The sequence below is a fragment of the Sinohyriopsis cumingii genome, chromosome 7, assembly GCF_028554795.1.
Source record: "Sinohyriopsis cumingii isolate HCF-2022 chromosome 7, ASM2855479v2, whole genome shotgun sequence".
In the NCBI taxonomy this organism is placed as follows: domain Eukaryota; kingdom Metazoa; phylum Mollusca; class Bivalvia; order Unionida; family Unionidae; genus Sinohyriopsis; species Sinohyriopsis cumingii.
This window is the reverse complement of record NC_142967.1, coordinates 47,312,280-47,339,534: the sequence shown is the minus strand read 5'-3', so window position 1 is coordinate 47,339,534 and position 27,255 is coordinate 47,312,280. Positions and strand designations below refer to the sequence as shown.

The window sequence follows — 27,255 nt, the reverse complement described above, 5'->3', positions numbered from 1 at the left end:
GGATGATAAGAAGTTTCATTATTACTTCCAATGAAATCATGACATCAATATTGTACTAATTGAACAATACAAAAATTGAGTTTCAACGTTGATGATTGTCTCACAAAATAAATGTTGCATGACAGTTATCAACACTAAATCTAGTTCCCTGCACTGTGGACTCGCGGTTTGCAGGATAATATTAAACACCACTACGGGAACCAGACTTATCAAGAAAACAAAAAACAGTGATGTAATACACAGATTTTTTCGCGTACATGTGATGGATGTTGAAACCAGTTGGAGCGATCTTTCATATGTTGGACATTTTGAAAATAAATGTTATTTAAACAGAATAACGAACAGCTTCATTAGAAAAAGGATGTTATTAAAAATTATTATCGATGTGATTGTAAAATGAGGATTCAGTCAATAAATAGCCCAGTTCCCTAACGCTGCTTCCCCCCCCCATGGTTTTCTCAAAGTCAGAGCGATTTTTTTCCAATTTTTGGAGGTCCCTCGGTAACCCGCGCCTCGCTTATAGTGTGGTCTATGTTTGTGGACCCCGTTGTGCACGAGTTATCAAGGGAGGGGTGTATCTAATATATAAACCGTAATCTAATACAAATGACAGCATCCACTTATTACAACACCCAGTTAATACAAAATGATTTTTCCCAAATTTCATACTAGCTGGGTTTGAATGTAACTAGCTTTCTTTTTTCCAGTGACTTTTTTTCCTCTTGCCATGAAGAAGGTAAGTTCAAACAATTTGTGTATCTTGCTTAAAGTCTTGTGCCTGGTTATTTAAAAAAAAAATTAAAATTTTTGTTAAATTTTTGTTCCTCTTCTCTAAGGATACATTTGTCCCTTTTTGTGTTTAAAAATGAATTATCGTACAAAATGAACACATGTATTTAGCATTTGAGGACCAATGAAATTGGCTAGAGAATGTGACAGTATTCAATATTAGATAATGTTTTGAAATACTAAAACAATGCCTTGGAACTTGAAAAAAAGTTGTGCTCATTAGGAGGAATCCATATAATTTTTAGGATGAGATTTTCATTATTATTGTAAGCTGTTACAGTATGTTACAGAAGCAAGAATCAATAATAACAATGTCTTTTTTCCTAATCCTAAGGTATTCTTTGCCTGCAAAGACCTGGAGGTCGCATACAAAATCGATGAACTAGTCAACACAGGCACCAATAAAAAGTTCCTGGGGGATAAAAATCAGATCAATGACTATTAGTAGGTATCAAATAAGCAGCTGAATAACAATGATCAGGATTAATATTCATGCAGATTAGATTGCACAAAACAGTTTTATATCACTGGCCATGAGGTAAATATGTAATAATACAGGTATGAATAAACGTATCACACAGAATCCCCATCAGTATTAGCAAAGTTTCATGAAAGTATGTCATCCTGTGGCAGGCCTTGTGGAATTTAAATTTTGTCCAGAAAAACTTTGTGCTAGCTGGAGTTGAAATAAGTCCAGATTCTTAGTTTTATGGATGGCTATCCAATGAGAACAAATTTTGTGGATGTACCTGCTTGGTAATTCTCCAGCTATGTAGACATGCCAACTCTTACGAAAATTACCCTTAAAATACGGACTTACAGCATAATGTCAAAAACTATGGAAAATGATCGCTGCTGAAAAATCCGGATAATTGGTTCATCCGTGTTTTATTTGGATCTGGGTTTCATCTTAGAATTAGTGAAATTAGTCAGAAACCAGACTAACTTTACAGCAGCACTCCAAACCCTTCACACTGCACTTATTTGTTCATACAAAGCGTCTGCATGATCAAACTGTTGATTATAGAATTTTTTTAAATTGCATCCAGAATATGATGCATGTTTAAGATGAAAGGGAAAATAAGCTCCTAGAAAAGTGTTAATAATTAAAACAGAAGAAAAAAAGGATTATTCAGATTCTTGTGAATAAAAGCTGGAAAGGACACAGTTACATTTATTGGACATCACATGCCAATTTGAGTATGTCTCGTGGCGGGAGGTATGATTGCCGTCATCATGTGAAATGGAAAAGAATTTCCAAGAATTATGTCAAGTTGAGAGATAGCCACATGCCATTGAGCTGCATAGGGTTTGGAACTAGAGTTTGTGCAATTGTACTAGTGGTAAATAAAGTCTGTGCGTACTTTACAAACTTTTCAGTTGAACGTAATGTTTACCGTCGATGCGTCAAACTTTTAACTATGTTTTCCAGCTTTACAATAGCAGTTATTGATATTTTCTTACACCTTGCTGAAAACTGGTCAATCTTACGGGGAAAAAATCAACTGCCTTACTGAGATGGACTCATCAGGGTTGGCAGGTCTGGCTATGTAATTTTGCGCAAAACAATTTTTATGGTCAACTTTTCTTTTGATTTTTATACATATTTGTTAGGTGGATGTGAAAATAAATGAGTGTAACGTGACATTGACAGATGTAGCTGCTGCCTTTGTGTTTAATGTTTATTTTATGGATGTAAATTGTTTCTTCCCTGATAAAGAGCTTGTTTTAGCTTGAGATGTTGGGGATCTGTTTTGTATTGCTTGCTCCATTATATATATATATATATATATATATATATATATATATATATATATATATATATATATATATATATATATATGTGTGTTTGGAGTTGGGTATTCTCACAATTCTTCTGTGTACAGTGATAATAAATGCAAGCGATATCATTTGGCTAAACATTTGCCAGACATGAAATAAACTTTAGATTATGCATAATACTAATTGAAATGATTATTTTTTTGTACATCCAGGTTATTGAAGCATCACTCAAGTTGTAAGTTTATTAAGTGTTAATTTCCTGTTGTTTTTTTTTATGTATCATTTCGTTCACTTTGCAGTACATGTGAACAAATTTATGAGTAAGAAAACTTTGAGCACTGAAAGTTTTCTTTCTGTGAGAAAACAGTGTCCACAGTAAGACTAAAATTCTGTTTGGTTTTCAATCCACTTGATAATGCATCCATCCAGAAATTCTTTGCATCATTACATAAAACTGTCTTGACTTAAGCAAATGAAATATTTATATTTATTACACACAGAAATCTGTTTAAAATGAATAAAGCAAATAAAATATGTAAATGTATTGTACTCCTATATAAAGCAAATGAAATGTACATTTATTACACACTGAATTCTTTTGAAAATTAACTAAGCAGATAAAATATGCAGATTTGTTACACACTGAAATCAAATGAAAATGAGCTCCAACACAAAAGTTAAATCTATTATTTAGGAGAAATATTCAAATAAAACAAAATGAAATAAAAGAAAATAATTATTAGAACTTGGATAAATAGTTGCTTAATGTTTATAAAATTTGTTGATTCAGAGATTAAATATTTTTATGGAATGTATTTGAATTTTATTTTCAGCTAATGACTGTGAGAGTTCTTTTTCAGCATAGATTATATTTTGCCAGTCTTGATTTTTTCTGTCTCCTTTTTCAGCAATTACTTTTTCCGTGTGCTATGTATGTTTGAAACAGTGGACAAAATTATGGAATACTATGAAAGACTTGTACCGCATGTAAGTCCTGGTATCTCTATAATATCTACATAAACTCAAGTCTGACCGCAGTGTCATAACAATTTGCTCAGCATTTGAAATATGAAAGATGTGCAAGTTCAGTTTGTGATATGCCATCCGGCCTTGTGCTATGTTTATTGTGAAACTGCAACAGCTTAGTTCTTTTCTCTCCAGCATGATAGAGTTTAACTTATTAACAGCATACCCAAAGGGAACAATTGAAACGTGTTTTGCAAAACACAGAATGTTGTTATCAATGGGCAAAAATGCAAAGATGTTGTTATTATATGAACTCAAAGTTGACCTTCGGAAGTTATCTTGATTTTTTAACCATATTAACAAAGGCTATTGTTTTCTTATTCTACTGAAAGCATTTTGTATAACAGTTTCAGCAGAGAAATTATCTCAGAATTTAGTTTAACAGTTCCAGCAGAGAAATTAATGATTTTTTTTTACTATTACAGCAAAAACTGATCTTAGAACTCTTAGTAACAGATTTAGCAGAATAATGATCTCAAAATTATGTTTTATTTGTAAACTTTGTCAGTATATTCATGATATGCATCCTGCTTTTTTCATCAAGAGACGTTTCTTTGCTACAGTTCTGTAGCTTTAAATAATTAAGGCAGATATTTTACAAACATTGAAAGTTGTATAGAATCAGATATACACTGGCATGGGATAGGGAAATCCCAGTCATATACACACTGGTGTGGGACAGGGAAATCCCACAATCATATATACACTAGTGTGGGACAGGGAAATCCCACAATCATATATACACTGGTGTGGGACAGGGAAATCCCACAATCATATATACACTGGTGTGGGACAGAAATCCCACAATCATATACACTCTGATGTGGGATAGGGAAATTCCACAATCATAAACATACTGGTGTGGGACAGGGAAATCCCACATTCATATACATACTGGTATGGGTTAGGAAAATCCCACAATCATATACACACTGGTGTGGATAGGGAAATCCCACAATCATATACACTGGTGTGGGATAGGAAGATCCCAAAATCATATACACACTGGTATGGAATAGGGAAATCCCACAATACTCAAGCTGCCCAAATACATTGCTTTATTTCGTACTTATTTGAAAGAACATCATGGGTCATGTGCATTCTTGAACAGTATGAGTACTTGTCTGTGAACTATTGCAAAATGCCTCATGATATTCATCTAATAAATAAGTACTTATCATTCTCTGCATGAAATTGAGCTGATCTTCTCATGTTGCCCTTTCCAGTAGGGGACAGTTTAATCAGGCTTATTCTCATAAATTTTCTCCCTTTTGTTACATTTGATTGATTAACAACTTACAAATGGCAGCATCCTGATTTGTAACTAACACCAGGTCAGTCAATATAAAACAAATACATATTACTATTTAACAAACTTTTGGTGTCATTTGATATTCAGTAGCATGTGAGATATCTTCATAAATAGAATCAGGTCAACTAATTGCTGCATTAAGCTTATATTGGCTTGTCTGACGTAGATCTATAACTGAGGTGCTGTTTAGGTGTGAGCATAGATGCAATACTGCTACCTATATTGTCAAAAAATTATTTTTTCGTAGAAAAAGAATTAGTGACTGGTGCAGTGCGTACCAGAATTGGTGTTATCATTTAAAATTGCAATTGTTATTTATGTTCACTGCTTAATTAGAAACAGAACAATCATCAGAAAACTCTAGTTCATTTATTTTTATACATGATTTTTTTTCATACATGCCTGTTGTCCAGATTTTATGTTGTAGTGTCCATATGTTTCACTTTCAGACCTGGTTGCCATACAGGAATGAGTTCCCATTTCTCCTGGACACTATCGAGGTAGAGGAAGCTTATCGCCACCTGCCTAGAATATGGTCAGGTAAATGACTCATTGCATATCTTTAATTCCCTGGCTTGAAAATGGATGGGTATATAGTGTTACCCTTGTCCATTCTTAGTCTGCCTTTAAAATTAGTTATGCCTGGAATTTTATTTACTTTTTCATTGCATATTTAGCTTATTTATTTGTTCTGCTTCACACCAATTGTAAGTCGCTCATTGTCATAGTTATCCATTAGTTGTGCTGCCATTATTTGTCAGGGGAATGATGTTACCCATACAAGAGGATTCCTATCATTACATCCTCCAGTAGGGCACCAAGGTAAAGGTCAATGCATTTCCTCCTCTGATATACCTATTCCTGTAAGGTAAATGTGACCTGGTATTATGTTCAATGGAGAAAGGAAATTTGTATTGGAAATTATATTTCTCCAACAATACTTGATCATATTTCATATGATCCCATTCACATCCCACCACAAATGTGTCATTAATGTTTAAGTCTAGCTTAAATTGATAAATATCCAGTATACAGGTAGCAGACAGGGGAGGTAATTCTTTCCAAGAATGATATTTCATAAATATGCTTGGGTAAATGTTCTGACAGAAACATAATTTATAATAAAAATGACTTTTTTGTTGTTTATCTTTTCAGACATTATGGTCAATGGGTATGACTACATCAGCCTGTTTGCAGATAGAGTATTGAAAATGATGGTTTCTGCAACACATCCACCCGAGGTATTATATAGATTCTAACAAATATGTCAAGACAGTTTAATAATGTATGATGTAAAGTATCAGACTTTTCTCCTCAAAATTACATGATTTTTGGAATAGCTACATATACATTGCAACAGGCTATATTAAAGATACTATTGTGTGTAACTATTTATAACTCAGTATGTTACTCTTTTCCTTGCTGATTACACTGGACAACAAATTTTTACAAAAGTCATGTTACTGAAATAAAATTAGTCAATTCTTATCAATTTTTATGTGCTGAACACGAATATGACAGTCAAATTGCAAAATTGGCTCTAGTTATTTTGTAATCTGCAAGAAATTAATGTTTACATAACGAAATGCATTCCAATAGTAAAAGGTCAACTGTAATAGCCTACCTATAAAAAATCAAGTCATTGACTACATCTTAGATTTCTTCGCCTGTCTCTTGTACAGCTGTTCGGGAGCATCTCTGAGGAGTGTCCAGCAGTAGTCAGCCAGCATTGTAGTGGACCATTTTCCCTGGTATCTTTGTTCCATTGTTGCGATATCTTGATGAAAACGTTCGCCGTGTTCATCACTAACAATACCACAGTTGCTAGGAAAGAAATCCAAATGGGAATGAAGGAAGTGAATCTTTAGAGACATATTGCAGCCAAGTTTCTTATACTTCATCAACATGTCTTCTACTAGTTCCTTATAGTTTTCTGCACTAACATTTCCGAGGAAGTTTGTAGAAACTAGGCGAAAAGCATTCCATGCTTGTTTCGCATCACCTTCCAGCAAGTTGTTGAACCGGTCATCTTTGAAAAGCTCTCGAATCTGAGGACCCACAAAAACTCCCTCTTTAATCTTTGCTTCGCTGAGTCGAGGGAATTTTTCATGCAGGTATCGGAATGCTGGCAAAGTCCGGTCAATGGCTTTCACGAAGTTCTTCATCAAACCTAGTTTGATGTGAAGGGGTGGTAGCAAGATTTTCTGAGCCTCAACCAGAGCTGGGTGTTGGATATTCTTCTCTCCAATGGCTACATTCTGCCTGTGAGTCCATTCCTTCCTCATGTAGTGCATTTCCCTTGCTCGGCTATCCCACTCGCATAAGAAACACATGTATTTTGTATATCCTTGCTGCAGTCCCATTAAAAGGGCAACTACCTTCAAATCACCACAGAGGTGCCAGCTGTACTTGTTATACTCAATGGAATTCAGTAGCTGCCTTAAGTTATCGTATGTCTCTTTCATGTGGACAGCATACGCTACTGGAATAGATGGAAGAATGTTTCCATTGTGCAAAAGCACAGCCTTGAGACTCAGTTTCGAAGAGTCCACAAATAGTCTCCATTCTTGTGGGTCATGAGTGATTTTTAAAGCATTCATGAGGCCCTCAATATCGGAACAGAATATCAGATTACTTTCCTTTCTGAAGAAAGGCTCCAATTGCTGGTGGCGCTTTCGATATGCAGTAATTGTGACATCTTCTTCTAGAAGATTCCATTGTTGGAGTCTTGATCCTAGCAATTCTGCCTTGTTCTTTGATAAGTCCAAATCACGAATCAGGTCATTTAGTTCTTCCTGTGTTATTCTGTGTGGGGTTGATGATGCACCACAGTGAAAATCTGGATCACTGCATGCTGATGGACCAGGAGAAGAACAGGTCGACTCACCTTTGTCTTCGTCAGATGAATCAAGAGAATATTCTGCTGGAGGTTCTGGAATAGGAAGTCCCTCACCATGTGGAACTGGTCTCAATGCAGACGGAATGTTTGGGTAGACTATTCTCGACTTCTTTCGCTTCGTTATTCCGCCGGAAAGAGGAGGAACCAAGCAGAAGTAACAGTCATTTAGGTGGTTGCTTGGCTCTCTCCACACCATTGGGACTGCAAACGGCATTGATGACCTTTTGCAATTCAACCACTGTGAAAGCTGTGTTGTACATGTAGCACAGCATATATGCGGAGCCCAAGGCTTGTCTTGGTCACCAACCTTGCATCCGAAGTAAAGATGATATGCCTTCTTCACTTGAGAATTGATACTTTTCTTCTGGTTGGCAAATGTCACTTCCCCACAAATATAGCAAAAATTGTCCGCGGTATTAACACACTTTCGAGGCATTACTGTTCTTTATTGTACGTAAATGGATAAAATAATAAGTTTTATGTAACAGTAGCTTGAACTGTCTCGCACAACGTCTAAAATATTTTAAATGCTGAACCTATCTGATTGGGCTTTATATAGTACACTGCTTACGTCAGCTTCAGCAGCCGCCTGGCATTAGTATAATAGGCCTACACATGTATAGTACACTGCTGACGTCAACTTACTTCAGCAGCCGCATGGCATTAGTATTGCATTGCATCAGAAAATGATGCAATCAACTGTGGATGATGTGAGCATGATGGTATTATGCAATGTTACATCATTATTCCGGATGTTGCTGCAGTCCTACTGGAGAAATTTACACAGTGAAACATAGAAAATGAGGTATATGAATATCTTCAAAACGAGAGCCAATACAAATTTTTCACGGTTATATTCGTGTTCGGCACACCAAAATACTACAGATTAGGGCCTTTTCAAGTCAGTAATGATTTCACTGTTGACCAGTGTTACAGACATATGAACTAAAAATAGCTACTGACTCTTTAATTCCATGTCATACTGCCACCATCACTTACCACCATCTGCCAACCTAAAATTCATATATTATTTTTATATGTACATATAATTCCTTTTTTTTTTTTTTTTAGGAGTGAGTGAATATATGTAGAGGTTTCAGTGATAATTCCCAATTCACTCTTTGACCTTCCAGTGTTTTTTGTGTCATTTGCCCTAACTGACCTTTCAGTGTTTTCTATGATAACTCCAGTGATTCACTCATTGACCTTCCATTGTTTTGTGTGATAATTCCCATGAGTCACTTAACTGAGTTTTCATTGTTTTCTGTGATATTTCCCCTAATTCTCTCATTAACCTTCCAGTGTTTTCTTTGATAATTCCTCTGATTCACTCATTAATCTTCCAGTGCTTTCTGTGATAATTCCCATGATTTATCATTAATCTTCCATTGTTTTCTGTGATAATTCCCCTGTTTATTTTTGTTACATTAAGCTAAATGCTCTGACATTGTGTCTAAACTGAGAAAATATTTATTTTATTATTGCAGTTACAACACCGCTTTGCCATGATAGCCAAACACATTATGAAAACTCGAGATGAGTTGATAGAGCAGGAGAAAAGAATGTCAATAGAGTAAGTTTTCATGATGTAGCTTGCAACAGAGTTTAGGGTCAGAATGTCAAGGTGACCAGATGAAGAAAAATGTTATACTTATAATAACTACTTAAAATAACTCGAGTTATGCTGAACACATATTGATAGTGCAGCAGAAAAGAGGATGTCCAAAGAGTAAATTTTCCAAGCTGTTTATGGATTTGTATGTAAAAATATCAAACAGCAAGGTCACAATGGTGTAAAAGAGGAAGCTGGTGTTCTTGTAATTCCCAGAGCTTATCATTGAACCTATATTTAGGAAAATATGTATGTAGAAGAGATTTTCATGCCATATCTGTATAACTTTCAAAACTTTTCAACTTAAACTCTTACTAGGTCCAGTGTAAAACTGAATATCAATACTAGAATTTTTACGATGAATATTTATGATGCTCTTTTATTAAAATTTTTTTAAATCTGCTCAATATCACCACAGTGATAGTATATTTTTTTACAGTCATGGCCCCACTTATATGAAAGTTTTAAGCCTTTTAATAAATTCTAGCAGTTATGTTAATCGTAGATGCCATTTTATGCTGATAATCATGGCATTAATTATTACACAAGAGTATTAATTGTTTTATATTAACCATGTATGTGTACACCGGAGGGTCATGACATTTTGAAATTAAGAGAATAGATAATGTTTTAATTACTTCTCTTGGGCAAATACTTGGGGGTTATTGATACTGTTTATATTTTCACTGCAGATCATACTTGTGTTGGCGCTCTACAGTTTTGTATTTTGCATAGGGTTAGGATTTTAAAGAAAAAGAATTTCCCCGGCTTTCCTCACTAGTTATACTGGCTCTTTAAAAAAGACCTTGTATATCTTAGGTATAATTCAAAGAACCTTTAATTCCCTTTATTTTGATGTATGATTGATGGGTGTAATATGGGTTATAGAGTATTCAGCTTGGCCTTACTTCAGCTGTGCTCCTTTCAAAAAAGTGCTAGCTCTACTTGGTCATTTTCACTTCCTGAAATTCAGAGGTAAATTGTATAAAAAAGAGCGATAACTTTTTTTACATTTTATGTATTTGGTAATTCATTCATTGTACTTTCAGAAGCTGGTATTGTCTAGCCTGGCAAAATTCATTTTCCCTATTTTAATAGCTGCTATGTATAGTGTACTTTTGACTAATTCAGGCTGATTTTTAACACAAGGGAGCAGTCATTTTAGTTAGCAGTGTGCTTAACTCATGTAATATTTCCAAAAGTACAATATCCAAAAGAAATATCATCCACATTACATTAATTTAGCATACAGGTATGCCAACATTCTCTCCATTGTGCATGTTTTAAATGCGAACTACTTTACCTTACATATGTCACTTTCTCAAAAGTACATATTAACTGGTGAGCGCCCCCATAAAGAGAATATAGGTATTATTATTGTATGATTTAATTATGTTTATATGGCTGAAACATTTAAGTCACAAGCATCAAAACAATCCTTATGAATAATTCTCCTACCTTTCCCCCCACAGAACAGTATTTATGAGTGTCAGAATCTCTAACAAGTCCAGCCCCCCCCACCCCATTGTGATAAAAAGTGAGCTATTTTAAGAATGCACATTACATTTTGTAAACATAGCAACTAATGTTATGCTGAATGACAGGAACATGAAACTAGCCAGAATTATTTCTGAGATATCAACAATGAATTTTACAATTTGAAAAGGGAGGTAACTCATCAGGTTCATAAAGGTCAAAGGTCAGAGTGTAAAATATTTGCCTATTGTTTAATATGGAAGAAGCAAATTAACTTTCTCATCATTTATTTTTTCATTTCATTGCAAATAAATGAAAACAAACATTTTCACCATATATTTCTTTTACTTGTTGCAACAGTTTTAAATATAAGTTGACTCTATTCCTATATATAATAAGACTTCTAATTTCCCCATAATTAAGGTCACTACTCACACAAACATGCCTCATGGCAAACTATGTAAGCAAGAACAAAATGAGCATAATTAGCTTATTTTCATGCTTAACATCAATATGAATGTACCATTTTATTCAGAACATCATACATAATTATACAAAAATAAAAAATATAATTGCAAACATTTTTATATTTGCTTTAAGGTGGCGCTCTACAGTTTTGTATTTTGCATAGGGTTAGGATTTTAAAGAAAAAGAATTTCCCCATTTCGCCGGCTTTCCTCACTGGTTATACTGGCTATTTAAAAAAGACCTTGTATATCTTAGGTATAATTCAAAGAACCTTTAATTCCCTTTATTTTGATGTATGATTGATGGGTGTAATATGGGTTATAGAGTATACAGCTTGGCCTTACTTCAAATGTGCACCTTTCAAAAAAGTGCTAGCTCTACTTGGTCATTTTTACTTCCTGAACTTCAGAGGTAAATTGTATAAAAAAGAACCGATAACTTTTTTTCTATTTTATATTTTTGGTAATTCATTCATTGCACTTTCAGAAGCTGGTATTGTCTAGTCTGGCAAAATTCATTTTCCCTATTTTAATAGCTGCTATATATAGTGTACTTTAGACTAATTCAGGCTGATTTTTTTAACACAAGGGAGCAGTCATTTTAGTTAGCAGTGTGCTTAAATCATAATATTTCCAAAAGTACAATATCCAAAAGAAATATCATCCACATTACATTATTGTAGCATACAGGTATGCCAACATTCTCTACACTGTGCATGTTTTAAATGCGAACTACTTCACCTTACATATGTCACTCTCTCAAAAGTACATATTTACTGGTTGTATTTTTAATGATGTATGAGTAATATAAAGAGTCTAAACAGAAGAGCTATGCAGGGGATGCTACTCTTAGAATATTTGAAACCATTTATTGCTAGTTAAAAGTTAAATTTCATTTGCAGACTGCAGATTACTTCGAGTCTTGTTGGTAGAAAGGACATTAAGTCCTACCATTCTTGCTCTTTATGGTAGAGAACCAAATGAAATGAATGCTGTCCAGTCAAAACAAGTTTACAACATAACTGCGACTTAAGTATACTATTAATGTTTCTATTGCAGCATAAATGCTCCAATGATGGGTAACATAATTCTTCTTTTCCTGCGAGATGGCCAGTTTGATGAAGCATGGTGAGTTTCAACCCAGATACATTGTTCATTAACATGGCTTTAAGGTCAAATGAGCTTATGGTATAGCCTGTGATGGGCATGACTTGTGAATCATTTGTTGGGTGTTATCTATCAACATTTGTCATTTATAACCTTTTCTCCATCAAATATACTACCTGGTCACATCAAAATGGGGTAATTATAATGATTCTCTGCTACCTCCGAACCCAGCCTTCCTTAAAAATAAAGTTTTTCCATCTATTTATCATATAGACGAGAGGCAGTAACTCTTAAGATTAGTGGCCACCAGGATTTTTACCTATTTCAACTTTCACTTACAACTGAACAGTGCCTCTGAAGAATCCATTGCAATTTTTAATCAATTTTGACCATCTGATATTATTTTCAGTGGTACAAGAAAGAAGGTTGATATACCTGGTATATATAACATTTGCTTTTTTCAACCTGCACAAAATGTGCAGCCTCACATCCATGTAGTGTATGTACAATGTGAGCAGAAAGTGTTTGCTCCAACATCTTGAAAAGATAATATAGGGCCACAGAAAAAGGGCATGATCTAAATTTTTTGAGCAAAAATATTAGGCATTTATTCAAATTAGGAATCTTTGATCAGTTTTATGGTGGTAATCATAATGCTGTCCCTGCTTTTGGTGAAAGTACCAAAAACAGCACCTATGGCAACAATCACTTAAGATCCATTCAAAGCCATGGCAGGCAATTCCACTCGAACTATATTGGAACTCCATATACATACTACAGCAAGCTCTGTTGTCTAAAATGTTGAAAACTAGGACCATTTTTTTATACGGTCTGGCAGCCCAATTTGCATAGGATGTTGAAGTATGGCATGCAGGATTACCATATGACATCTCCAGCCCAACCAGACTACAAGATATCATTTCCCATAGACTATCCCGAGCAGCCGATTAACCTATTCAGACAGTCAGTATGCGGTTTCAGTGGTCATCAATCTGTCATCTTGAACTGATAAGCAGCATGTTGCTCAACAGTTCCTACAGTGATGGCATTGTACATCCAGCACACTGATACTAATACACATTGAACTGGCATCACATTTGGAGCCTTCCAGCATGGCTCAGCCAACTGTGTTGGACTGGCATTTCCCAATTAGACATGATTTGACTGGCCATATTTGCATATTTGATAGGTGGGGGCCCCGAGTGGCCGAGTGGTCTAAAACGCTCTCCATTTTGGATCACTGCCATCTCACCTCTGTCTGCGTGGGTTCGAGTCTCAGATTCTGCCAATATGGGTACGTGAGAAAGCTTGCCAGTAGCTTCTCATGGGTTGGTGGCTCATTCCGGAGTTTTCCCGGGTTCTTCCTCCACCATTAATACTGGCTGCCATGTATAGCCTATCTTGTGCTGAAAAATAGCGTTAAACCCTACAACAACATATTTGATAGGTAGAACCTTTTTTTATACACCTGATGACATTTTAGCAAAATAAACTGCCATATACTGCAAAACCCCTGGATGCAAAGCATACAAGGAGGAGAACAATCCCATTGGTGATGGGGGATATAATACGGACTTGCCAGAACATTCCAATCCAGCCATGGAAAGGATGGTTAGTTTTAAGGTGACAAAATTCTGTAGGAGGTTGTGTTTCGAACTATTTTGATTCTGACAGTTAAAGGTTATTTAGGAAAATCACTTCTGTTGTGGGTTGTATTAACAAAATGAGAAATCGCTGGTGGGGTTGTCAGAAAGAAGGAAAAAAAAAACGAATATATATTTAAAATCGCATCTAACCCCCTCCTAGCGGTCTAACATGAATAAAACATTGGGTTAGAAAATGATGCCAGTACACGCGAGTGCACGTAATTTGTACGAATTCGCGTACTTTTAAAGCAGTGATACGCGTTCAGCAAATTACGTCAACGTCACAGATATAAAAAATGTGCTTTGCGCAGTATGCAATTTTTATTAAACTTTTAACTTTAAAAGTGCATTACGCGACGTAATTTGCGTTGCCACAGCTACCTCACAGCGCTTGATATGACATAAAGATATCTGGATACTTCGGTTCGACATAATGGCTGTTAAACTAAATTTGATTAGTTCAATGGCCCTGGAACAAGCATTTTACGGAGTTTTAGCCTTACTTTCATCGTGGAAGTTTTACAAATGCGTGTTTCCAATAAGGGCCACACAGGAAACCAAAATGGTTGAATTACAACACGGTTTGTCTGCAGATGACATTTTTAGTCGGCAAATACTGGCTGGTGATAACTATGATGACAATGAATTTAATGTATATCGGTCTGCTGGACATTGGGAAAATGTTACTGGAAATACCAGTGTGTGATTTTGATCCCAAAATTGATGTTGAGTGCGAGTACGATGTATGTGTTGGATGGACAATATGCCGGTTATATTTATTCAAGATACCCATGTCTAAACAAGCAGATTATGGGAATGTTGGGCTTAAAACCCTAATACAGCATTATGGAAGAGATAAATCTGGCATAAGAGGCAGCAAAACACTGATTCAAGGAAGTAAATCTTTGGCAGGGTTCATGTTAGTGAAAACTGACAGAGGTCTCAGAAACGCTTATAATCATGCGTATTTGGTCGCCAGTTTCTTTTTTATTTAGGTGAGCGGTAAAATTCAAAGACTTGCCAGTCCTGCTTCGGTCACGTGCATAGTGGGAAAATGTGTTGATCAGTTAGCTGTGATGATATTTACAATGACAGAATTTAGTGGTTGAAAGCCCCCCCCCCGGTCGTCACCATTATAAGAGTACATCAAAAGAATATGCTGCAAGAGCTAAGCGGCGAGATCAAAGGCTTTGACTGGCAGCTGGGTGGGAAAATCGACTGATGTTTACAGTGCTTGAATTCAGAGGCAGAAATACCCAGAGATGTACATGTGGTCATTTATAACAGTACATCAAATAAACAACTTTAGCTTTCATTCTTGTGTTCATTTCCGAGTGTAATGGAATAAGCAGTGCACGTGACCTCGGAATCATGACATTTTGAGACAGACTTGAATGAGTATTTTGGGGTTCAACGGCAAACTGACAAAGATTGTGAGATTCAGGAGAGGGCTAAAGTTGCTAGAACTGATAGTTTGAAAGGGACATTATCCAAGTGTAAGAAAGTGTGTGATGCCTAGCTTAGTGCTTTGAATAAGACCTTCCTTGGATTGAAAAAATTCAGACTCACTCTGATGGACAAGCAAGAGCTATGTCAGTGTTTTTAAAGAATGTAGAAATTAAACTCTATGGCAACCAATAGTTCTTATAATTGGCATAGTTTTCTGAGAGGGGACTGCAACTTTTCCTGATGGGACTCATATTTTTACCAAAATGGGAGCCATGGACTCTTAGTTTTAAAATCCTAACGAGACGTCTGGTTCAAAACTTTTCTTTTTGGGACAGAGATATCCAAGAGAGAATACCCATGGGGCCATACATGTGAGATGTTGAAAATTGCACAACCATAAAGAACAGTAACTTTTTAAGCTAGTTATGCATATGCATTTCAGACAGCAGGCAATGAAAGGAGTTCACAGCACAGAATAATATTTGTACACCGAGGAGGAGGATCATATTAAATTCAGAAACAATTAACAGATTACTGCTTATAGGGAACATCAGAGAATCCCCATACAACATAATTAAGTGTGTGTAGATCTCAAGTTGGCAGAACCACTGAGCAACAAAAGAAGAGAAAGACAAACTTTTGTATCATGCAGATGTATGACCAAATGATGTACATGCTCTCTATGTGCAAAAATTAAATGACGTTAAACATAAGAGACTGACTGCTCTGTGTAAACTCAAAGCAAGATGGATAAAAATTTGTCATATTTGTGTTCGGTTCTTCCAATGTATATTTTGATCATGGTGGTATTTTCTGCAGACCTTTTGGCACTTAGTTCCAAGCCATCATTTCGTATTTGTGTTGCAAAATTGGTAACAAAAAATGTCTATTATCTAGTACAATACATTTTTAAGCAGTATCATTAACTGATGATGAAATTTTTGAAAAAATACTTGATGTCATTCTGAGATATGGATTCTTTACTACACTACTAATCATCCTGATTCTTTTTTTTTTTACCATCTTCTTTAGTCTTACTGGTACCAGTGCTTTTAATAAAATTGTAACTTCTATTTTCTTGCAATCTAAATATTTATAATGATGTGTTATAGTCAAAAAGTAAAATGTGCTTAATGTTGTAAAATCTAAAACTATTAATTAGCAGAGGACTAAAGTAAAAAGTGGACAGAAATTATTGCCATATTACAGTGTTGTTAGAAACAACAGAATAGTTGTACAAGATGTATTTTGCACAAAGTTGTAGAACTAGCGCTCGTATTGTCACCATATATTCTACTTAAATAATTATATCATTATTTCTGTCTATTCCTATCAGTATTTTCCCAGTGGTAGTTTTTCTGATCTGATGTTCATTTCTTGTGCAATTTTTACACATCAAGAATTCTTACTGTATCATTAAAAAACAATGTAATCTGCACAAAATTGAGTTGTTTGAGAAGAAATTAATTTTTAAAACCCCAAAATCACTGAAGCTACGAGTGCTTGCATTAAAGTCTCACATTAAATAACATTTGAAGTAGCCACGATAGTAGTTTAGGATGCAACTATACAAATTTCACCTTTGGTATATCCAAATCTTGAATGTGATGGAGGAACATAGCTCCAAAATAAACACATCAATTTTAGAACCTGTTCATTGACTATGAATCAAGTATCCGAGTCCAACTGAATTGCAAGAAATTTTTGAATTCCTTTGACAACATCATAATTAGCTGTCAAATATGGAGTAAGCCTATAGTCTTTATGCCATCCCAACCAAGACCCCACCACAACCACGTGACCATGCCCAATGACATCACAGTATTAATCGCTATACAACATGAGATGACATCTTTTCGAGAATTTTGATTTCAGAAGAGCTGTAACAGAGTGGAACAGTAAGAAAGAGTGACAGATATTTAAGTGTTAGGGAGATATTTAACAATGACTATTCCCACCACCACCACTTCCTCATTGGAGATCACACACAGACAAAACTTAGAGTACATCCAGAAATCCTGTCAGCATCCCTGCAGGGGAGATAACTTGACTATTCGATTTTATTGGTCTCTGGTTATCCCATGGTATTTCTGTTACTTGAACATTATCTTACAGTGTGTCCATTCAGCATGGTCGAAAAAGGCTTACAACCATTGAGAGTTGTTAAAGGACTCACATTACTACAGATGTGAAAGAACGAGAACCATGCTATAAATCAGTGAAGATTATTTAAAATAGAGTATATATGGGTTTGACTGTCCCTGATTGGTTGATAATGAAAGTAAGATTTTAGTAAAAACAATCTTTTGAGAGCTTGTCCTACTTGTAACTGAAAAAAAGTGAGGGACATTGTTTTATTAACATAATTTCCGTCCCTTTACAGACCCGAGTTATGATGACGCGTTACTGAAATCAGCAGCTGACACTTTGGTGCAGTATTGAAAGCAAACATTTCAGATTTGTATAGATCCAGAAAATAGTGCGGCTTCTTATGGTTTTCTTTTCACAAAACCTGTCATCATAGATGTGTCTAAAATGATACAAATTTGATCGTGAGCACTCGAAATGTTAAGTTACTGAATTTTAATATCATGGTGTTTGCACAGGTTTACAGTGGGAACTGAATTAGTACAGAGAGTCCTGAACTCTTGAGTTTTGTGCAGAAATATGGAATCCAAGCAGAATACATCCAGAAATGTAGAGGTTTTCAATCTTGGATTTAGTCTCCCCATTGTGTTTAAAACTGATATGCATATTCACAGAACATTTGTATAGTAGTAGGATAAGTAAGTGAGAAATTTAGATACGTATCATAAACAAGACAAACAGTATGTGGGGGGACAAGATCATAAGAACAGGCTGGAATGGAGAAGTATAATAAAAACAATGAGTTGAAGTGTGCCTATTTTTAATGTGTGTAACATTATTTTCTTAGCTTTAGTAAGAAATTTCATCAAAAGGAAGACAATAAAGGGTGTACAGTTAACTAAACCAATATGAATTTAGCTACTTAAAAGCTGTATCAAATCGATTTTAACCTTCTGGTCTGTTGCTGTCCATTCTGGTGATCTGTCCACTGAATCGGTATGGTTGGAACAAATATTTGGCAGATTTAAAAATTTAAAAATCTTTTGGCAGATTATGATTATACCCTACTTCTGCCTGAGAGTTGTGAATAATTTTATTTCTTGGTTTGTTGATTGTGGTTGTTGCTCAATTCAAATGCATCATTGAAAAACATTGATGCATTCTCATACTTTGTTACATATATTTATTACAGATGCATATCTCCAGATATTGGTGAATATAGCTTGAATAAGTTACAACAGTTCTAGTTGGAACAATGAACATTGTTAAGAGAAAATTTAAGTGAGCTAAAATGTAAACTTTTCGGCAGTGTGTGATGCAGGATTGCTTGAGTCTTTTCCATCTCATATGCTCACCATGAAAAATCTATTTGTACCAACTGATGATGACTTTTAGGTAACTGTCAGAAAGGCATAATTGACGATATTCTATAGTCTACAAAAATTATTTGAGTCAAAAGTTATAAACTCATTCAGCTGTGGCAAAAATGATTGACTAGTACCTTTGCTGCTGTGGCCACAGTTGATTAGTTGGTTGATTTAGTGTGGTATGATTTGGGGGTTTTAGTTATTTTTTAACAATATATTAGGTGGAGGAAGAACCCCGAAAGACTACCAACCAAAATTGGTTGATTTGTGACACAAACTCACTCAGTGAGCTGTGCAAGTGATGTAAAAGCAAGCACCTTAGTACACTTGGGCACATGGAGCCTCTTGATTTGACATTTATCTCCAACAGCTGAAGTCATTTAGACACGAGATCTCGGGGGTTTCAGTAGATCATTATGGCCTTTACACCATTTTCAGATGAAGAGAATCTATATATGGCAGCCATTTTTACTGCTGAAGAAAATCCAAGTCCTTTTGAGACACTAAACACCACTTATGTAGAACCACTGACCTTCCACAAGTAACTGGCAACATTCTCTTTAGGTAAGTAATCACATGACAAGCATCTTGTACCACTGTCATGGAAGCCCCTCAGATCTGTATCACAAGACAAGCATCTTATATCACTCTGCCATTAAAGCCCTCAGGCCATAGGTATAAGTCTCATATGAAAGACTAGAAGTGGGAGATAGAACCCGTGACAACTGGATTGAAAGTGCAGAATGTTACTGCTAGGCCATCAGTGATGATGATGATGCTATTGACAATACAGTTAACTGCAATGACATTGATTTTATGAGTGCTCTGGGAAAAATGATTCCTTGACTTTCATCCATTTTTAAAAATCTAACTTATGATATAAAAATGTTTGACTTGCTATATTTTTTTTAATAACTTGATATTAGTCTTGCAACAAGGCGTAAAAAGAAGACATCGGTAACTGATGAAGATGTTCTTACAAGAAATGGTATAGTATAAAAGTATGCAGAAAATATGCGACATCACTTCCACAGGCATCGTTGGTTTTTTCTGACAAATCATATAAGTTTACCAAAACATTTATTGGAAAAAATAATAAGGAATCAGAATCTGATCACAAATTTAAAGCAATACAAAATTTAACTATTATTCTAATCAAAAGCAGCATGCCTGAGAACAAAGAAAAATAGCAAGCAGCATGCCTGAGAACAAAGAAAAATAGCAAGACATAGTGATCACTTTAGTAAACAGAGTTTACTAAGGATACAAATTCATGATTTCTGTATTAGAATAGAAATATCTATTATAAAATCTGTATTCATGGATGTTAAATTAGTAGGTATTAAGGGACTGATAAATCATCATCATCATTGGCGACTTGGTCTCGAAAGACCATGCGAATGGCGCCCTTGGGGTGTTGTCTGTCTCTGTTGGCATCGTCTGCTGTGGCTGTGCAGGCCTATACGTGAGTGACAGTCCCTACTGCAGTTGGTGCAGACATACTGGGAAGTCTGCGTTACTGTGGTTGCTGCTGCGTTCTTCTTTCTCTTACATTTCTCTGCCACCAACTGGCCTCTCCTCGCATCAGCGACTGATATGCCATTGTTTACCATCAGTCTCCAGGTGCCTCGGTCCTCGGCCAGCTCTTCCCAGCCATCGGGTGAAATGTTGCATGCCTTCATGTCCCTCTTGCACACATCTTTGAAACGGAGTGAGGGGCGTCTGACTCTTCTCATGCCAGTGGCCAGCTGTCCATATAAGATGTCCTTTGGCAGCCTTCCATCCTCCATGCGTTGGACGTGACCCAGCCATCGAAGGTGGCGTTTAATTAGCAGGGAGTACATGCTGGGGGTACTTGCACGCTGCAGGATCTCGCTGTGTGGAACACGGTCTTGCCAGCTGATTTTCAGGATGTGTTTTAGGCACCGTATGTGGAAGGAGTTGAGCCGGCGTTCTTGCCTCATGTAAGTACTCCAGGTCTCACTTCCATATAGAAGGGTGCTGAGAACGCAGGCCTGGTAGACTCGGACCTTGGTGTGCTCTGTCAGCGCGTTGTTTTCCCACACCATCTTTGTTAATCGAGCCATGATGGTATTTGCCTTTCCAAGCCTTCTGTCCAGCTCCATATCAATCGAGAGAGTGTTGCTGATGGTTGACCCTAGGTAGGTAAAGTTGTTGACTGCTTCCAGGGTGACACCATTGATTTTGATTGAAGGGGCAATGGTGGTATCTTGCACGCTGACATTTGTTTTTTCCAAGCTGATGGTGAGACCAAACTGTGTGCAGGCAACAGCAAAACGGTCTCCCAGTCTCTGGAGGGCTTCCTCGGTGTGGGCCACAAGAGCTGCGTCATCTGCAGAAAGCATCTCCCTGATGAGCACAGCTCTCACTTTTGTCTTTGAGCGCAGTCGTGCCAGGTTGAACAGCCTCCCATCGGACCTGGCGTGTAGATATATGCCATCCGTGGACGTGTCGAAGGCGTAGGACAGGAGCAGGGAGAAGAAGATCCCAAAAAGTGTTGGTGCCAGCACGCAGCCCTGCTTCACACCACTGTTAATTGGGAAGGAGGATGAGGAGGATCCATCATACAGGACTGTTCCCTTCATATCTGCATGGAAAGAGATTATCATGCTGAGGAGTTTTGGGGGGCAACCGATCTTACTCAGAAGTTCAAAAAGGCCCTTCCTGCTGACCAAGTCAAAGGCCTTGGTGAGGTCGATGAACATCATGTAGAGTGGTTGACCTTGCTCTCTGCTCTTCTCTTGGAGTTGTCGTAGGGAGAAGATCTTGTCTGTCGTCGCCCTGCCTGCTCAGAAGCCGCACTGTGATTCTGGGTACACGCGGTCTGCCAGCAACTGCAGCCTGTTGAGTATGATGCGGGCGTACACTTTACCAACAATACTCAAGAGCGAGATCCCTCTGTAATTATTACAGTCACTGCGGTCGCCCTTGTTTTTGTAAAGGGTCACAATTGTGGCATCACGCATGTCTTGGGGGACTACTCCTTCCTCCCAGCAGCGGCAAAGTAGATCGTGCAGTGGTTTAATCAATGCTGGTTTTCCACATTTGATAGCTTCGGGCGGGATGCTGTCACTACCTGGTGCTTTGTCATTTGGAAGGCAGTCGATTGCTTTGCTGAGCTCCTCTAAGGTTGGCACTTTGTCGAGCTCTTCCATGGTGGGCAGATTCTTTATGCTGCTGAGGGCTGCATCAGTGACTGACGTTTCTCGGGAGTATAGTTCTGAGTAGTGCTCCACCCATCTGGCCATCTGTTGCCCACGGTCTGTGATCTTCTCTCCCGTCAGGGACTTCAGGGGAGCGACCCCTTTCACTGTAGGGCCTAGAGCCTTCTTGATGCCACTGTACATACCTTGGATGTGTCTGGACTCGGCACTGCACTGGATCCCTTCACACAGTTTTTGCCAGTACTCGTTCGCACACTGTCTAGCAATGCGTTGGGTGTTACTTCGGGCACTTCTGAGAGCAGCAAGCGTCCGTTCATTAGGGCATTTTTTGTAAGCTATGAAGGCTTTTCGTTTCTCCTCGATTTGTGGTTCCATCCTTGATAGGTGTGCATTGAACCAGTCCTGGCTGGGTCGTTCCTTCTTGCCAAACGTTGACATAGCTGTACTGTAGATGGCACCCTTCATGGCGTTCCACTTGGCTGTAGCGTCGTACTCAGGCAGGTCCTGGAGAGCCTTGTTCAGGGCAGACACATACTCCTCCACCTTGGCAGGGACTGACATCTGCGCAGTGTTTATGCGAGGACGTCCTTTTGGTTTTGAGCGGTGTAGCGTGTGTGGCTGTAGTCGCACTCTGCTGCTCACAAGGGCATGGTCGGAGTCACAGTCTGCACTGTGGTAGGTTCTGGTGGAGAGGACGCTGTTAAGGGCAGAGCGCCTGGTGATGACCAAGTCGAGTTGGTGCCAGTGATGAGATCTGGGGTGTTTCCATGACACTTTGTGTTGTGGCTTACACTTGAAGAAGGTGTTTGTGATGCACAGGCCATGGTAGGTGCATAGCTCCAGCAGTCTCTGGCCGTTTTCGTTGGTCTTTCCAGTGCCATGATATCCGAGGCAGGTAGGCCAGGACTCGTGGTCCGCACCTACTCTGGCATTAAAGTCGCCGAGGAGGAATAGTGGTTCATTTTTGGGGCATCCTTTGATCTGTTCGTCCAGCTGCCCATAGAACTGATCCTTCACGTCTTCTGATGACGTGAGGGTTGGGGCGTAGACACTGATGATGTTGACAGGACCTGAAGCAGTGGTGAGGCGGATGGACAAGAGACACTCAGTGCCCCCTGTGGGAGGTTCATCCGAGGCCAGGAGATTGTTTTTGATGGCAAAGCCCACTCCGTGCTGACGGGGCTCCTCAGGTTCTCGACCCTTCCAGAAGAAGGTGTAGTTTTCCTCTCTGAGGGAGCCACTAGAGGCGAGCCTGGTTTCCTGGAGGGCAGCAATGCTGATATTTAGTCTGGTGAGTTCTCTATCGATGATGGCCGTCTTTCTGGTGTCGTCTACTTCTCTGAGGTCGTCGGAGAAGCTTGTACACATGGTGCGCACATTCCAGCTTGCAAATCGAAGAGCTGGAGTCTTCTTTATTGGTTTCTTGTTTCTTTTGTCTGGTGTGGAATTACCGTCTGCTTGTCATGCTGAACAACACACTGAGCTCCAGACACCCACTGGAGCAGGCAGACGATGGCGGGTCAACACCTTATTGACCGGGGCTGCCCGGCTTGAGGCGGGCGATAGTTGGCCAGTGGGACACGATGATCCCTCCCACCGTCAAAGCTGACCCATGGCGCCCCTTCCCTACGCCAATCGGGTGGGACTTATAACCCGTAAACTGTCAGCTTCCGTGTTGTTTCCTCACTCAGTAGCGAGACTGGAGTGTCCTCTCCAGGGCACAAGCCTGGGCGTGGAGTATGGAGATCCTGGGCTGCCCAGACGTCAGGATCCCCCTCTCGTCCTTGCTGGTGGGGTCCAAAGGAATGCTGAGCATGACATTTGGCACCAGTTTGGATGTAGGAGCTGCCGGAAGGAGGCCGTAGTCGACCCCCAGCTGCCTTATGGGCTCCACTCCTGATTTTCTGTCTGGGTTTACTCCCGTAGCCTTTCCTTCTCCCGAAGATATCCACAAGGCAGTGGAGCCATAATCCAATGGGACTGATAAATGACATCTACAAATAATAAGCCACCACAAAAATTTGTGATTTCACAGTATCAGAGACATACTTGGCTGACAGACAAACAAACAAAAGGACAAAAGACTGATTATAATGAATGAATACAAATAAAAATATGCAGTAGGTTATATGATCTATATGAATTCAGTAGATTACCTCCAGCCAGCTCTCATTTAAATCGCTTCTGTCCCCAACCCAATATTAAAATCGCTTCTACCGCCCACTAACCCATAGCCAGAAATTATGTTAAAAAATTACACTTCTGTAGGGGGCACTGTTTCTCAATTAAAACACATCTGATGGTGGATCATAATTTTTTTAAATTGCTTCTGTTGTGGGTTGGTTGAATTTGAAAGTGCCTTCCCCCTGGTGGGTATATGTTTTACTGGAACAGCCCTTAAACAGACAGAAAGGTAATATTTTGTTACAGTAGTCAAGGTGAATTAATAAATAGCTGAGATTTTATCATCACTAGAAATGTATCAGTAAGAAATGAATGGAGGGGGAAAAGCTTTTTCTGCATGAATCACATGTGCCTAATTTTTTGTTAGGTCACTAAATTTGTGATTTGGAGCAACCTTAAAATCAAAGAAATTAGTAATCCATGAAAAATAGTGAAGCCATAGTATATTGTGAACCATAGTATATTATAAAAAAGGTCTTATAACAGTTTTTCAAGTATGAAATTCTTATTGTTTCTGTATTCTTTGAAACAAGACCATTGTCTCTGATCCATTATGAATGTTTTTGTGGAGGGAATTACAGTTGAAACAAAATTGAATGACTGTGGATCAACATAATTACAAGTCACCTGATTTTTATTATTATCTTTTCTTTTACAGGAATCATTTTGAAAGATACAGGTGCCAACATGCAAAGTTTGCAGGTTTAATGTTGTAAGTATTCATTAATATTTATATTTATATAGACCAAAACAATATGTGTTTTCTATTGCACTGGTTTTAAAATTACGGCAGGTAGTTATTTTTTTTTTAGCATTTTTTATATATATATATATATATATATATGTGTGTGTGTGTATATATATATATATATATATATATATATATATATATATATATATATATATATATATATACACATACATACATACATACACATATATATATATAATGATTAGTATAAATAATGCATTAAGGGTTTCAGTTACTGGGCTAAACCGACAGATACTCAAAATAATTTTGGCAATTTTTTTTCAATTAATTTTTTTAACCAGGGGAAAAAGTGCTAGGGTCAGCAACAAAAACAGATGTTTGGCCGACTGGAAACACATATTTTGATGTGTAACAAACTACTTGCAGTAAGATCTTAAATTTTTATATTTATCAACTAATACTAATTGTGAATCTCCATACAGGGAATTGCCCACATTTCAAAATGGCTAGAAAAGTCCCCAAATTGTCAGATCCACTGCAAATCAACTGTTGGTGGAAAATCCACATTTTTAAGATTTACAGGTTTGATCAGCTTGATACAGCACGACATTATTTTGTGAACACTATAGACAGAAATGCCTCCTGAATTATTTAAGGTTGCTCATGTGAGATCTGTATACCAAAGATTAAACAATATATCAGTTAATTGTTAGACACATTTTAATGTATATGATATATGTTTTGTTGCTGACAGTGGTTGTGGTGGTGGTGATGGTGATTTTGTGATGTTTTGGTGGTAAGAGTGATGATGAAGTTGAAAATGTCATGTTAATTTTTCAGAGATGATGTATATGCAGAAATGGTTGACAACTGCATAAAGCAGCAAGATGTACGAAAAGCCTTTGTAAGTATTTATTTCCAGCTGCCATTCACTCTGAATTTAGCCATCATTTTCCTCACCTGCAATACTTTGTGTAGACATAGGTATCAATATTCTGATGGTGGTGTCATTGACATGGGTGTCATTATTCTGACATTGTTGTCATTCACACAGACTGTCACTGTTCTAACAATGTTGTAATTGACAGGTGTCACTATTCTGACTATTGTCATTGACAAATGTGTCACTATTCTGACAGTGTTGTCATTGGTGTCAGTGCTAAGTGTATGCATTATGTTCATTTTCTCCAACTCTATTTTATGTGCATTCCTCAAACTTCATGGTTTATTCATCATGGAGTTTCATGCTCATCACATGCAAATGGAGGTCACAGTGATCTACTTTTCACAGTCGAGTGCTTACAATAACTATTTGTATTTTGCTCAGTTTCTATATGAAAATCTTACATAATTGATCAGCAGTGCAGGTAAGATATTGCATTCTGCAGAATTCTTATATGTAGCTTCTGATTCATTATTTTGCTCGTGGTCATTTAATTTGCACATGACTGACAGTGTTTAACTTGGAGACTGATCAGTTGCTACCAAAAGTGTGGCAGGCACAGTTTTACGCTAAATCAGATGCAGTTCAAAATGTCTAATTGGTTAGTGTGATTTATCATCAACCAATCAAGAATTATAATTCTTACTGGTCAATGTGATTTATCATCATCCATTCAGAATTCTTATTTTTCAGTGTAATTTATGATCAGCCAATCAGACATCAGAATTTGAAGTTGAGTCTGAATGTTAGTATTAAAAATAGTTTGTAACCTTTCCCCATAGTCATCAAAATGTCTGAGTGTTAAAGTTAAACTCAAAACTCTCAAATTGAACCTCATTCTTTGAGTCACTTATCTCATTGAAATTTGTCTTTTTTGTAGAAATATGAACAATTAGACAGTCCGCAAAATTTAATGAACTTGTCTTCACCTAAAGTAAAGTTATAGAAGATTAGAACTTTTGAAATTTGTGCATCAGTTAACATTTTGGGCTCAGACAGTTTCATGACTATCTCCAGTTACTTTTATTGCAATACTGTGAGAGTACAAAAATAGAAACTTGTCTAAGAGTAGAAAATTGGAAAACACATTTTAAATCTTTTGATATCAGTAACATTTTGTAAATAGGTATATAATTTAGGCATACAAGAGTGTAGAAGTGTACCAGGAAGAATGCAGATCAATTTGCATCACCATCATTGCAGCATCAGTT

At 37.3% G+C, this 27,255-nt stretch overlaps 1 protein-coding gene across 2 annotated transcripts in view; it reads left to right on the top strand.

The window, feature by feature from the left end:
- The window catches only part of LOC149795151 (small ribosomal subunit protein mS39-like), a 142,528-nt gene that overhangs the window by 85,035 nt on the left and 30,238 nt on the right, over positions 1-27,255 (top strand). For both annotated transcript variants that reach the window (XM_089964876.1, XM_089964877.1), the window contains exons 15-23: positions 708-736; positions 1,124-1,233; positions 3,480-3,558; positions 5,359-5,449; positions 6,065-6,150; positions 9,296-9,381; positions 12,423-12,491; positions 25,048-25,101; positions 25,942-26,005. In XM_089964876.1, coding sequence (XP_089821002.1) covers positions 708-736; positions 1,124-1,233; positions 3,480-3,558; positions 5,359-5,449; positions 6,065-6,150; positions 9,296-9,381; positions 12,423-12,491; positions 25,048-25,101; positions 25,942-26,005 — 668 coding nt within the window. The remainder of the gene's footprint in view (positions 1-707; positions 737-1,123; positions 1,234-3,479; positions 3,559-5,358; positions 5,450-6,064; positions 6,151-9,295; positions 9,382-12,422; positions 12,492-25,047; positions 25,102-25,941; positions 26,006-27,255) is intronic.